The following is a 15,811-nucleotide window of genomic DNA, read 5'->3' as shown; positions in this document are numbered from 1 at the left end:
TCATTTGTTATTATTTTATTTCAAACTAAAGTATTATTTAAATACTTTTTAATTAGTTAAATTATTTTAGTCATTAATTCATTTGTTAATATTTATTTGTTACATTCAGTAACTTGTCTAATAAATATAAAACCTTTAAACTAGAATTGGTGACAGATGATCAGACACACACTCATAAGATAAGTTTAAAGAATAAACATTTCTCAGTTGTTTACTTGATACAAAAAGTTTATGCAGACGTATAGTCACATTGATTAATTGAAAAAAATTCAATTATCAATTAAATCAAAATCCTGCTCGGTTGGTGGAAGTAGGTCAACAAGGCAGGCACTGAACCGAATGCAGTTTTTATTTTAAATTCATTATCAACCCTTATTTTACTTTTAGAATCTGTCTAAACTAAAAATGTGCAAGCATCGGTGATATCGACAATTAATATTTAGCATTCATACATTTGAATAAACAGTGGTTATTATGCAATATTCATATTTTCAGATGGTCGATAAAATAGTAATTTATTTTACTATATACATACATATACATATATGTACTTATATTGATTTAGATTTTAATATACATATTCATAATGTTTTATGGTACAGTAGAGATTTATTACATAGACACCAATTATCAAGTATTACATCAATTACTTCTTTAATCTGTAATTAATACAAATACAGTAATAAGTACAAGTACGCTATTATATTTTTATACAAATTATTCTAAGTTTAATTATTTTATAATGAAAGCAATGTTTATTAACTGATGTTTTACGATCTCTGTAATTAATGTTTTATGTAATTTCTAATTTCTAATAAGGAATATACGTATAGATTTTTTGTTGTTTGCTGTATGGCCTTATTGATTTTAATATTTCATAAGTAAAGAATGTTTTGTGACCTCATAGTATTCAAAACACACTGCCGTAGATATCTTCATATGCTGCATTTTGTATATTCAAACATTGCTCTAAATTTTTGATAATATTATTTACTTTTCCCAAAATGCAAGCAATTGCAGAAATAATCAGTCATTCCTATAAATAAATAATATTCTTATAAATAAGTAGTCTATAAATTAAATTACCAATTCTTGTGAATAAATATTTTTATCATAAGCTAATAACATATAAATTAAATTACTAACTCTCGTAATTGAATATTATTATAAATGAATGCTCTATAAATTAAATTACTAATTCTTGTGAATAAATATTTTTATTATAAATAAATAATCTATAAATTAAATTACTATAAAGGAACGTTTCGTCATAACTTCGACGCGAATGTAACTACGAGAAGTATATATTTGCATAAGTAGGTTTCCGTTGAAGAGAGCATTGAAGTCTCCATTGCATCCTGTTCCGTGGCGATACCGTGATCCGAAGATTGCCAATCGAGGAGACTGCACGAACTGTGCTGGCACGAAGTACTGTTAGAGTTACTGCACTGTACCGGACTGTAACTTAACCGTAACACTTGTCTTGACAATACAGATTTATCGTTCCCCTGAACGTTACATCGTTTGATGCACTCAAGAATCCACTTACTCCCGTGGAAAAGCAGAATAACTTTTTCCCAAGTTTTACTTTCGCGATCACACGATACATTACATCTCATTGATTTCACGTTTGCACCACACGTGTAATGTGCATTCGTTCTTGAATAATACAAATTGTGTTCATTCACTGCTTGTTAAGGATATAATTGTAACGGTTTATGGAATTTATGAAATAGTTAGTTTCGGCAGGATTAACAAATGTTTTATTTAAAGCCTTATTTCTTTAGGTAATTTAAAAAATTGCGGTTTATTTGGATAATTGATACTGATAATTTTGGTTGTACTGGAATGCGATATTTCCAATTCTATAGTGATATAACTAATCCAACTGATCAATGAAGTGTTTAATTGTAATTGATGAATTATAGGATTTATTTTAATCTATAATAATACGTGAGATACGTATAAAGTAAAGCGACAAATAAGAATTGTTTTCAAATATATTAGACATTTAATGTTATATTTTTAATATGGATATTAAAATCTATATTGTAATTATATCTTATTTTGATATCGATTCCACAGTAACTTATTATTTTGTTCAAACAAAACGCAGTTATTTAGTTATTTGAGATTACATAGATATTAATATAAATATAAATAAAATTTTGTCAAATGTGAAATTCAATTACATAAGATATAAACATTTATTGCATAGTATTATGTATGTACTAGTGTACTTTCTGAAAAAGATGAATTTTTAATTATTTTCTTTTAATTCATTACAATATGTCATATGAAACATTAGATACATAATTAATGTGAATAGATTCCTTTATATATGCGTTTTATTTTCATTGCATGAACTCTTTTTTAATCAGATAGAAGTAACAAATATTAGTTCACTTTTTTATAGTTTCATGATCTCTTCTTTTCACACTCTAATCCTATTAATAGGAAGGAAACAGGTATTCACGTACCTATGTAGTTAATTGCTCAAGAACAGAAAATAGAAAGACTTTGATATGTATCACTATTATTTCACACCTGTCAGGTCAAATGTATGGCAATTTATTTTGCTTATGCTTAGAAATTTTGCAATTATAATTCCAAATCGACAGAGCGTGTAGAAAAGATTAATGTATTTATCTTTAACAAAGTTACAAGAACTCGATAGCACTCAAATGTTACATAAATTCAAATGACACGAGACAATAGGACATGAAATACTTTTAGAAGATACTTGTTTATTTAAATTGCCATTTTCTGATACTTTTGTGTTAAAACTATTTAATATTTGCAAAACATTACAACAGTAACTGAAATTCTGAATATTAATCAAGTATTATTGTTAAATATGCAGCATTTCTTAAAAGTATGTGTACAGTCATTTTTATTGCACGATGTTACATACTGAAATACCAGGAAATTATTAGTTGCGTTATAAATCATTTCACCACATCATATACTGTATATATGATACATAGTTTAACATGTAATTAAGGAACCATGTTGCATAAATTATTACAAAATAAGTTTCTAAATTCTTTCTCAAAAAATGAAGTCCTCGAATGCTTCACACTAAAAAAAAGGTATAAAATATTGTTGTTTTATATCAAATTAATAAATGTTATATAATATAAATATTTTTGTATAAAATTGTACAAAGGATTCATTATTTGTGTCAAAATAAAACAACAATATTTTTTTTATTACGAGGATTGATATAAAACTTTTTGTGTAATATCTTGTCAATTAAAGACGTACATAAATTAAAATTTGTCCAAAATTGCTTTATTCTCGTGAAAATTTGACAGAATTGCTTTGGGTCCCTGAAAATTGTTAAAATTGCTTCGTTCCCTTGAAAATCTGACTTACATTGAATTTCCATTTCATTAACACTAGTACTTCGATTTTTTGTTTCAAAAATAAAGAATTTTAGCAAAAGTATTGCAACACTAATGTTTGCTTACCACTAGGTTTACGGACATTTATTGTAAAGTTTATTCTGTGCTTTCTAAAAGAATGAATGTTCATTCATTTAGATTTTGGAAATTAGGGATTTAAGAGTATACGATTAAAGTTTTCACGTATTCGTGCAATCGCAACAATGAAAATCCATGTAAACGTTCACTAAATGATGTTTAATAAATTCGATATGCGTCGAACTGATACGTTCCGTAAACCTAGTGTTAGATAGGGTTAATTTTAGTGACGGATATAAAAATGAAATAAATAACAAACTCATGATGGTACAAAATGAGCCATTAATAATAAAAAAAATTAACCAGTGGTAGTAAGAAAAAATAAATCATTAATACTAAAAAAATAAACCATATAATTCTAAACCAAAACCATGGAGATGCCGAAAGATGTGCGCGCACGATTTTTTCATTACACGAAAGATCGACGTTCAAAACCATAGTATCGAGAACGAAAGTTTCCGGTATCCGTTCAGTCCTCTGGGATCGAAATTGAAAGTTTCTTGTAATCTGGTCTTGCCAACCGAATCCATATTATTACCGGATGATTCGTTCCAAACTGGTAACTTCGTAAGAAATTCAAACCGCGGAATTGGATCAATTAAGGAATTAGAAAGCGGAATTCTTTCTCGAATATGGTACACGCGGTTCAATGTTCCCATCGAAATGATTCTTAAATTATTTCATACTCTTTGTAATATCCTACAAGTGAATTTCTTATTTACATGTTGTAGACAATTTAACAGAATATGCAGACTCGTTCGTTTAATCACTTTCCTGTAACATTCAATTTTCCCATCGGTAGTTAATGGAATTATGTAAATGTGTAACAGAAAATTAGACGGTTTCTATCCTGCGATGGATAAAAAAGATTAATTCGTTTCTTTTTCAGTTTCCTAGCCAATAATTCTGCTATTTTGTAACATTTTGAGTAACATTTTATAATTTTCTGAAGAAACATTCCTAGTCTCGATCGCTGAAATCTAAAAGTTGCTACTTTTTTCATTTATTATTACGAATTTAATTTAATTAAGTAAAAGTGATTATTGACCATCAGATTAGAAGGTTAGAATTTGCGTTGATATTAAATCCCTATTCGACTGTGTATAAAATCACTTTTAGTTATAAAAACTAAAAGTAATCATAAATTTTAAAAAATCGTATTAAACAAGTATTTTTCAGTTATTATATCTATGCGAGATTAAAAAAGAACACAAGATATTTTTCTTAAATGAACAAAAACTTTTTTCGTAATTCGTAATGGATGAATATAAATATTTCGTAATTAGAATATACCAATATATGTATAATTATTATTCGCATTTTAAGCTTATCTGTATTCACGTATAATAACTTGGACAATAGCTGATTTGATGGCAGATATTTCAATGCACTGCAATATTGAATCGATTTGAAGAATTGAGGTCTTTATTGAATTCTACCTAGAATCAAGATAAGAGGATGATGAAACGGATCATTGAGAATTATTCTAATGTCGTAGGTTCTCTTAAATTGTTTCAATTAGGTAAATACTCGTCCAAGATAATTAGGTGAATAAATTTTTGTTATTCGATGACTTTACTCGAACAATAATTAATCATTATTTGCAGTAAATTATCTGTTTCATGTACTTATCTAAATAATTTTCTTTAATTTATTTCAATAATGTTTTTTTACACAATATATTAATGACATATTTATTACGGTATAATTTTAAATTATATAGAAATTTTATTTGCAAATAGACGCATTTTTAATCATTCAAATAACATATTAAATACATAATCAATTCTATAATAACAAATACTACTTGAATATTTAAAATTGTGTACAACATCAATGGACGTGTATTTTGCAATGTATTACAGCGGATATGGTCACCGATTATAGACACAGCTGCGTAATGATTCTTCGAAGACAAATGATTGTATTGTTCTTGTTCATTATAACCTCCTTTCTAAGATCAACTGCTGAAATAAATTCCAAAATCTTTATATTAAACGTTTCCTGTTATAAAATACATTTTTCTTAAAGAAATGATCAGAATTTTCTCTGAAGTATTCAATAACCAATGTAAATTCATGGTTTAGATCTAGTAAACAAAGGATATTACTGAATTACATAAAAATACAAAAATATAATCGTGCATACAAAGTTTGACTCGATTTGGCGTCGTTCTAAAACGTCAAGCAAACACGTAGCGTCTCGTATTAAAAAGAAAAACAAGCAGAGGGTCAGCACGTGGGAATAAATATTCCATTCGCCTTACCTTGGATATTTTCCTAGATTCGTAGATCCTTTACCTGCAAAATGTGTAAAAAAAGTTTCTATAAGAATAGTTCTACCTGATCCCTGAAACCAGCTACCGTTTCTGCCGCAACATTTCCAATCATCACTTCTTCTAAAGAGAATGCAACATCTGCTTTTTTAACCACGTCAATTGGAATCATCCGTGTGTACTTAATTTTATAATAGTTAGGGTAAATGTACCAATTACTGGACTATAAGGATAATAAATATAAATATAAATATAAATATAAATATAAATATAAATATAAATATAAATATAAATATAAATATAAATATAAATATAAATATAAATATAAATATAAATATAAATATAAATATAAATATAAATATAAATATAAATATAAATATAAATATAAATATAAATATAAATATAAATATAAATATAAATATAAATATAAATATAAATATAAATACAAATATATACATAAACATAAATATAAATATAAATATTTACTTAATATTTTTTAAATAATAGTAATATAGCTGTATTTATTTAATATGTTTTTTTGCCTTAAGTAGTTAGTTATTAGTACATTTATCTTAGTTAAAAACAATCTCTGATGGTGACGAAATAAAAGTATCTATATTATACTTACAATTATAATAGTAGATACAATATTTTATCCCACAGAATTGAACAAAACGACGAATGTAAAATTTTTGAAACTTCTTGCTTGAGATTGCATTCACGCGCGTGAGACGTGATTCCAGTGGTCAAAAACTAAACAAACGTCTCTCCAAACAACGCAAATAAAAGTTTCAGACACGATCAAACAATACATTACAACAGCAGTATTTCCTGTTTTCCAGTTTTGAACGAATACAATTTTTTAACTTTCAAATAAACCAAGATAGAGTAGAAAAAAATGGTCTCTGCCATAATTATGATTTATGAATATGTTCCTGCGCATGGAATGTCAATTAGACGTACGTGAAAGTTGAAAAATGGTACCAGAATAAAATGAAATTCATTATTACGTATACTATAAATCACAATATAATAATTTCATTAAATTAAATCGGATAAAATGAACAGATAATTTTAGAGTAATTGTGACTCGTTGTTCTAGATACTTCTATTTCATTTCTAATTATTATCAATAATAACAAAATAAATCTCACGTATTGACCCCGTTTCTCTTCTAATAGAAACAACTGTAACATTAAATCTGATGTGAAGATGAACTTGAATGATCCTACCGATATCCAGAGTGTGCTTAAGTTTATCAGACAAATTAACCTCCTGAGTTCATTATAATTAAGTCATGTCTGTTCCGAAAATCTTGTATTATGCATTAAGTATTATTAAATAACAAGTGACTGACTCACTTGTCAAATCGATTAACTTCGCTTCTTGGCTTTTTCAAGATTTTATCGTTAAAACGCTTCATTGGTTATTGACTTTTCATATTAAAAATAAATTTCCTTATTATTGAGTGTAATACCACGAAATAACAAAATTCTACTGCAAAACTTGCAGTAATAATAAGAATTACTTCGGAGTTACACTACTTTATACATTTTACATACTCTTTAGATTGAAGCTACACGTGTAATAACGAAGTAAACTACATTCGATAATGATTATTTAATTTTATATTTAAACGGAAATTTTGAAAATCATTGTAGACCTATTGCATCACTTTTCTCCGCTGTGTGTTTTACGGAGTTAATTGATTTGACAAGTGAGCCATTCAAGTAATGTATTCAAATGTTAATAGTCACTAATGACTTTATGCGATGTTAATGTGAACACCACAAAGTAAACTGAAATATAAAAAAAGAAGTGTTATGTATCGGATTGATCCATATTCAGTTTAATCGCTCCGCTGCGACGATCGGTTCACACTTGGGACAGAAGTTTATACAATCGCACGCATTCACACGTAACTCGACCGCATAGGCGAGAGATCAGGTGTGCATACTTAAATCTTCTGCATAATTCCGAGGTCTGTTTAACATTCAGTGGCACGAGAGCACACACGGTGATCCATATGCATTTTTGCGCCCGTTGCAACGTAGTATGCGCGACGAACTATATCATAGAATCTCATGAATCGCCATAAAGCCGGCTGAGTAATTCTCAGGCAACCGGTTTTTAGGTCCATTAAAAGCTTCATCTACACTCTGTTCAGTTTTATTCTGTCTTACTGTGGAAACTAAACGTTGTTGCCGGCGATCGATTCGTTCGACGACCGTGCATTACTTTTTTCTCTGATGCCCATAAGATCTGGAAGGTTTCACATCTGAATGAGAATGCTGGAATATCTCGCGAGGAATCGGAGCTATGCGAATACTATTGATAACGAAATTGTGTTCAGCATTGTTGGAAATTCAATTTATGAGTTTTTTAATGCAAGTTCGATGTTCAGTATGAATTTCGTTTGGTGATGTGTCGCGTTTCTATTTTATGGTGATGCGACCTGATATCTGTGCTACTCATTGGGCAAATCGGTTACCTCCGTAAAAGAAAAAATAGAGAAAGGTGATGCAGCAGTGTCCATTTATTTTTGAAATTTGTCTTTAAATTGAAAACCAACATGTATTTTATTTTATTACTATAGGTTCAGCTTTAACCCTTTGCATTCCTGTGTCGAATATGATTCGATATCAGGTTTATTCAAAAGTGTGCTTCTCTATTGGTACATTTTAAAATTATATTATTATACAATTTTCAATAATATTGGTGTAAAGAATAGAAATGTTCCCTATTATCTAACCCAACTAATTTCTTTTGAAATCGATTTCAAACGAAACACTTAAAACAATACAAAATTATCGAGAAGGAAGTGTAGAAGACACTCGGAGTGCAAAGGGTTAATCCAATGAACATAAGAAATGCATACAGTAGTATAATCATGATAAGTAAGATATTGTGAATAAAAATTCATGCATAGTAATATGTATAATTTTGATAAAACTATTAATTAAATATCAATTTCATGATATTTCAGACTGATATCAATATTGATTAGAAAATTATAGAATTTTCAGAAAAAAGAATCTAATATTTTCCAGTATTCGATCTTTCACAGTCATAGAGAAATTATATGCAAAGTTTTCTCATGAAAAATCTAAACAAAATAGATTATCAAGGTACTTCCGGTTTGGACATGTTCACTTGAACCGAATTTTTCCGCGTGAAAGTTGTTCAGGATGTGCAATTCCCAGATAAACTTTAACTGCAGTCTGTCTCGTAACTTTATTTGATACATATCTCGGATCTCGACGTAAATATAAGTATTTCTACTTTCACATCACTCGGCAGTTTCATTTTCTTCTCGTTATTATCGTGACACCTCTCGACCGCGGCCTATTTTATATAATATAGTAATACATTAGTTTCAAGAATTTATTGTGTAAGGGAAAGTTGCTTGCGCACAGTTGCGCAATTTATTAGGCGTTATTATCTATGAATGGTGTGCCCGAGGATAATGGAACAGGTAAGAATAACAGGAACATCGGAGAACGGATATGCCTCGTAAACAATGTGAGCTTCTTTTAAGAAATTTTGTTAGTGTAAAGAACAAAAGCATAACATTTTCTATTGATATTATTAGCAAAAAGGGATTCATTTCTGTGCCAGTATGAACAGTGCGTTAATAAAATTCTAGTAGACACGATATTAACTCTTTGCATTCAACAATATTTTCCACCATATGTATTCATCATGTTTTAGAAAATAATTTCATTAATGAAATATCGATACTTTTCGGAATTAAGATAAAGGAAAATCTTGCATAATAATTACGGTACAGAACCATTTTATTTCAACATTTCACTTTTTAATAGGTTATACAGAATTTAATATTAAATTTATTTAATATTACTAATATTATGAAATATAACATTCAATATTCAATATTAAATTATAAAACTTTATTTTGGTGCTTCCAATCAAATGTCGACTGAAAGTCGCCTCCCGAGTGCAAAATATTAACAGTGAATAATAACGATCACCACTTCACATACACTATTTGGAATGTTTAAAAAGCTTGCCGTCACTCACGTTCCAGGTACGTTCCTGCTGCTCTTCACCACCGTAACAGCGGACACGATAATAGGTTCGTCTTCAGTCCTCGACGAAATCCTCGCTTCGAATGCGTCGGTAGCTGCAAAGAACAAAACGATATTGAACAAGATACCTTCAAGAGACGAAACGCTAGAATTCGCCTCAGTGGACAGCGATAGAAAATCAATCAGCTCGCAGAATGCGAGTAAAAACGATGCAGAGTCAGCGTTCAGCAAGCTTGCCAATGATGCCAAAACAGAGGACGAAGAGAAAGTGCCAACTCCGATTGACAGAGAGTTCGAGGGGCAAGGGGCAAGACCACGGAACGAAGTCGACTGGTCCTCGGATTCGAACAACGCAAGCTCGAAGTATGATGAAACTCTTTATGGAACTTCGGGGAAGAGTTCCAGCACGAAAACAATCTCCGAAGAGTCGAACAGATTATCCAGGACGAACGATTTGATCGTTGCAACCACAAAACCCGCGTTGGAAGAGTCGAAATCCGACGAAAAGACAAATGAGACGATTCCCGACGTCGGTCATCATGACAAAAACAAAACGAACGAATCGTCTACGTCCAAAGAAGAACATGAAACTATTACAGAAAAAGGAACATCTTCAAACGAATCCGAGATTTCCAAACTGGAGGGGAAAAATGTTGAAGATAGATCGACCACGCATAAAACTCTTTCATCGGAGAAGCTTCAAGAGAGGCTGAAGAAAACAGAAGACTTGAGCCCGACGAAGAACGTCGAGGTACCTGACCTAAAGGAAACGGATGAGAATAAAGAGAGCAGCGAGCCTATCTCGTTAATCAACGACACGTACGTCAACTACAGTCGCCATTACAAGACCTCGACGGAAAAAAACTCGGGAACGGTCTCAGGAGGGCAGTCGAGTGCTATCGAGAACGCCACTAACTTTATCTCCAAAGACAGTGCCATAACTCAGAAACCGAGGGATCCTAAAGAGGACGTGGAAGTTGTCGGCAACGCGACCGAAGTGGCAGTTGAAAGGATTGAAGCGCAGCAATCTCAGAATTCAACGAGATCTCTAGATGAGTTTAATCATTCGCTAAGTCCAAACGAATCGCTACACGATCCTCCTAAATCCGAAAAAATCGCGATCGAAACGCATGAGCTGATCGACGAGAAGAATCAGCAGAAACTGATGGAAGCTGCAACCGATAAATCAAATCAGACTGAAGCTTTAGCAACTCAAGACGCTTCTAGCCCTGTTCCTAGAGGCAGGACCATCGCCTTTTCAGGGATAAATGAATTCCCGAATCTAGACACGAAACCCACAACAACTTCGAAAATCGACGTAGCATTTTCGAAGAAGAACATTAGCTCTGAGAAGCTAGCAGAGCAAAAGCCTTATCCTTACATGAAATCATCCACGAAAGAAGAAGCTCATAATGCTAGCAATCAAGTGGTCGACGCTACAACCGAAGAAGCTTCAGCACTGGAGAATACGATCGTCAGGGGTCAACCAGATGAAAAGTTCATAGTTACAGAGGCTTCCGACGTTTTAGAGAATAGCATCCAGCAGTTCAGGCCTACGTACTATGAAAAGTCTAGCAATGATTCCTCGACAGTTTCGACAACTCCGCTTCGTCCGTCAGTGGCTACGACCACGGTGTCACCGTCGACGTCAGACGAAGCGCGGCCGACGAATCGGTCGGTCGGATCTATCGATCCGGCGACGGCCGAGGGGAAGTCCTCGACCAGCGGAAATGATGTTCCGCGATGGAGCGAAGGTCGCGACGCGATTACTGGGAGCGGGAACTTCGACATGACCGGGAACGGAATAACGGAAGTCAGCGTAAAACCGGAGAGCGCCGATAAACGAACTTACGAGCCGCCTTTCCGCGGAACCGGCGACCGAACCACATCCGGCCCAGCGACGCAAACGGAGGACGGGTTGAACGTTGCCGACGTTCAGACAAACGCTGAAAGCTCGCTGTTAATCCGATCGACTCTAAACGCCACGGAACTCGCCACCGAGTACCCTTTGGTCAAAAAGAACTCTTCCGAAGAAGACACTACCATTGCTACCAACTTAGAGATCACCACTGTGAAGATACCTGATAACATCACCGAACCACCTACCACCGTCGATACATTAAAAAATGTCACCGAAACACCTGACACCCCGGATACGAATGGTACAAATGAAATCCCTTCCGGTGTCACTGGTTCTTTCAGTTCTGATGATAGCCCCGTACCCTCGACGACGACGATAGAATATGAATTCGTCGGGCTCTCTGAGACAACTACTTTCTTTAATCCAAATGTTACCGAGGAAACGGTGTCTTCCGATGTTCACGGGTCTCCTAGTGAAACCACGACTGTGCCCACGGTGCAGGATCTATTTGGTAAGAATTCCCTGAATGAGACGTCGACAGTGAAGATTGCAGCGGTTACTGAGAGTTCTTTGATCGATGAAACGGAGACTACTGATAATGAGGAGAGATTGAGTGCATCGACCACTGAGCAGACGACGGTTCCTATATCGACGACGAATTTAGGGGCTAGGGATGATGTTACGACTCAGACGAATGTTATTGAGGAAGAGACTAGTCAGAGCTCGACGAGGGAGGATGAGGGGCAGAAAACGAGTAGCGCGACGGATTCTTGGACTACCGTGAGTGAGGATGATGCAGGTGTCACTGGGAGGACGGAAGAGTCGTTTACAACGGATTCCAAAGATTCTCGGCGTATGCTGAACGTTACTGAAACTCCGGCTCAGGCCACAATGGCGCCGGGTATTAGCACGACAGGTGCGACTCGAGTGGCTGGCTTCAGCCCCTTTGTGCCGAGTAGTCCGCGACCGGGGATCACATTTTCGAGCACCAGCAGCAGCACTCCAGCTGCTCCCGGGGTACCGATGGAGACGACAGATGACACGAGGATGTCACCCGGCCCCGAGGAGATCACTTCGTTGGTGCATATCGTCATGGAAGGCACCTGGAATGAAATTTGCCTGGAGATGGAGAAGCTGAGGTCGACTCTGGCTGAGGTTTTGAAGGTTGGGATGAAGGGGTGAGTTTGGATTGATTTGAGAATTGTGATGGAAATTGGGAATTGAAATTTACAATGACATTTAGGGGTGTTTACATTGGTGCAATTGGTTCAATGGTGATTCCGTATTAACGAGTTAACTGCGTTCGACAAGTATACACGTCACCTTAAAATCAAAATGATACTAATTCTTTCAACAATCAACTATTTCTTTTTTCAGATAAGCATGTAATTCTTCTGCGTTTTGCTTTAACTTTCAGTAAATAAACAAGCTACGATACGCTAAGATTAGCTACGATTAAAGCTCTGTTATTTTTCATATAAACAAAACGGTCAGTCGAATTCACATTAATAAATCATCCGAAACCATTAATCTTTCATTGTATTCTATATACACTGTCGTATATAAGCTACAACTTCATTCGCAGCTCGCACAGTCATGTCAGTCACTTTGAGGTTAATTAATACACATGTAACTAATCCTTGACATCGCGGCAAGATGCTAAGCGAACAGTGATACATCGTCGTCTTTCACGTTGCAGGTCGGTTTCTGATAAGCAAATTATGTTCCATCGGCAACCTCGACTCTGCCCGGAGGTTGCGAGTTCCACACCGACGACATCGGATATACCGTTGACGTCGATACTGGTTTACGTCGTTGACGAAAACGGAAAATTCGACAGCACTATGACAAATAGTTTGCCTACTTTGTACCAAGACGTCAAAGATACTGTCAAATTCCCTATTGCAGTAAGTTCATAAAATTATAATTGATTGGCTCAGAATAATAGCTGTCTATCGAGAAAAAAGGATCACAATTATTAACTCTTTACGGTTCGACTTGAATTAATTATTGACTTCTACCAATTCATAGTATATCTAAGAACTTTGTCCGAGTTTTAATAAAGTTATAAACAAGATGAAGTATAAAATGAGCCGAGAAACAATTAAAGACTTTTATTAATTGCTTTTAATATACATTAATTAATTGACATGCAGAAATAATTAAAATAATTAGAATTTTTTCATTTAAAAACTATGTCGAACTTGACGTTGTACCTGCTGCAAGGAAATATTATGTCGAGTCAGACTCGATGTTGGACCGCAAAGAGTTAATGATATTAATAACGTTTAATTATTATTTACACTATTAATCATTATGATTAATATTATTAAATATCATCAATAATTATGATTTACATTATTAATTATTACCAATAATTAGTGTTAATATTGATGTTAGCAATAGTAATATTAGTAGGTATTTAATTAATTCTAGAATATGTCACAAACGATTTTCTTTCTCAAGAGCTCAGAAGTAGGAGAGAGGCTATTATTATTTTGAACTACTCAAGTATTGGTATTAGTGAATTCCAGAAAAACATTGAATGGAAATGATTTTGCTCCTTGTAAATAGATAGAATCCACAAATTATACGATTCAAATGACTGTAATATTTTTATAGTCTTGTGTAGCTCAATGTTTGTCTGCTCTCGTTTTTATCTTCCTCCTATTTCTGCGTTGTATACTTGTCTTTTCTTATTGTAACTTTTACGAACTTTAAAAATACTTAAAATTTCTTTACGACAAATTTTAGAACCTGAAAGCTCTTCAAGCCATTGCCCTGTATTTTGTCCCACAATTAGAACTAGCTGAAACTACTTGATCATTAATTATTAAGTACACAAGCAAAGAATTCCACTTTCATTCATGGAAATGTTTGCTTCAAAGGTTAATAATTGATAATGTAAAACTAATATCTATCATCTTTAATTCATTTTTAATTTGAAATCCAAACAATTGATTGACATTTACATTTGTCTATTTCTGTTTAAACTCGTCACCCCTGACACGAATTTATTCCAACAAGGCTGCATATTCTTAACCATTTATTTTTATGTATAAAGATACATTATTTATGATAATTTTCTAAACCTTGTGCATATTTTCTGATAGTGTTGTGTTACAAAACGTTAGTTATTGATACAAACCTACAACAGGGAAGTGATATTATTATATTTAATTATATTATAATAGTATACGACGCTACAAACATTTATTCCAATTTAAAAATCAGGTTCAATATATGAAAGTTTTATATTTACTAAAATAATGAAAAGGATCGACAAAATATTGGAAATAAAAATTATTTTCACGCAGATGGAGTACAGAATAAAAATTAATTCGTAGTGGATATCGCGGACGTCGCTTCCATTGAAATAAACTCCAATAATCAATTCCATTCGAAATTAATATCTCCTTTCATGTATTAGACATAAATATAAATATGTATTGCAATTTTCACCTCAAAAGGAATTACCAACATAAAATTTTTATCCGTAAAACAGATGTAACAAAATTCATATTATTTTTTATAACCATTATTGGTGAAAATTAATAAATAATTCATAGAGTTTTTATGAAATAATGATTGTTTAGGAAGCAATTCATTATTCCTATTTTGATGTTTTTCTTGATATTCAAAAAGAAATAAATCGAAGTTAATTGTTAATGGAAGGATTACTGAAATTTTTACTTGGACAAAGGTCTGAAAATTAGATAATAGTTACAAATGATTTTATTGTATATATTATAATTAATTCTTGCAACAAACATTATTTTTGTCACTCAGAGTCAGTATGTCCTTGCTAATACACAGATTTAATTTTTTTGGGTTATTATAAAAGACATTATTATTTTTATTATTATTATTACTATTATTATTATTATTATTAGTTTATTCCATTGGTATCTACAATACGAAGTATAATTAATACTCGAGTACTTAATTCTAATTGACAACAGCACAGACCTTTGGCTTTGTAATCAATATACCGAATAATATCTACATAACAATAATATAATATTCATCTGTAAGGCTTAATTATTTTATCGTTCATTAAATCAGATTACCTAATTATTTAGTATTATTTATCAGCCAGTGTGACTGCCTTTCAATGTATCTTTAATTAAAACAGTTTTCG

At 32.5% G+C, this 15,811-nt stretch overlaps 1 protein-coding gene across 8 annotated transcripts in view; it reads left to right on the top strand.

The window, feature by feature from the left end:
- Positions 1-15,811, top strand: part of LOC116428647 (uncharacterized) — a 122,138-nt gene that overhangs the window by 81,632 nt on the left and 24,695 nt on the right. For 7 of the 8 annotated variants that reach the window (XM_031980521.2, XM_031980523.2, XM_031980520.2 and 4 more), the window contains 2 exons: positions 9,809-12,848; positions 13,370-13,577. In XM_031980521.2, coding sequence (XP_031836381.2) covers positions 9,809-12,848; positions 13,370-13,577 — 3,248 coding nt within the window. Of the gene's footprint in view, positions 1-8,266; positions 9,236-9,808; positions 12,849-13,369; positions 13,578-15,811 lie in introns of those variants that run through there. The other variant, XM_076365973.1, reaches the window with a different exon arrangement.

Source organism: Nomia melanderi, chromosome 1, assembly GCF_051020985.1.
Source record: "Nomia melanderi isolate GNS246 chromosome 1, iyNomMela1, whole genome shotgun sequence".
Lineage (NCBI taxonomy): Eukaryota > Metazoa > Arthropoda > Insecta > Hymenoptera > Halictidae > Nomia > Nomia melanderi.
The sequence above is the reverse complement of the archived record's forward strand: the minus strand, read 5'-3'. Positions and strand labels throughout refer to the sequence as shown.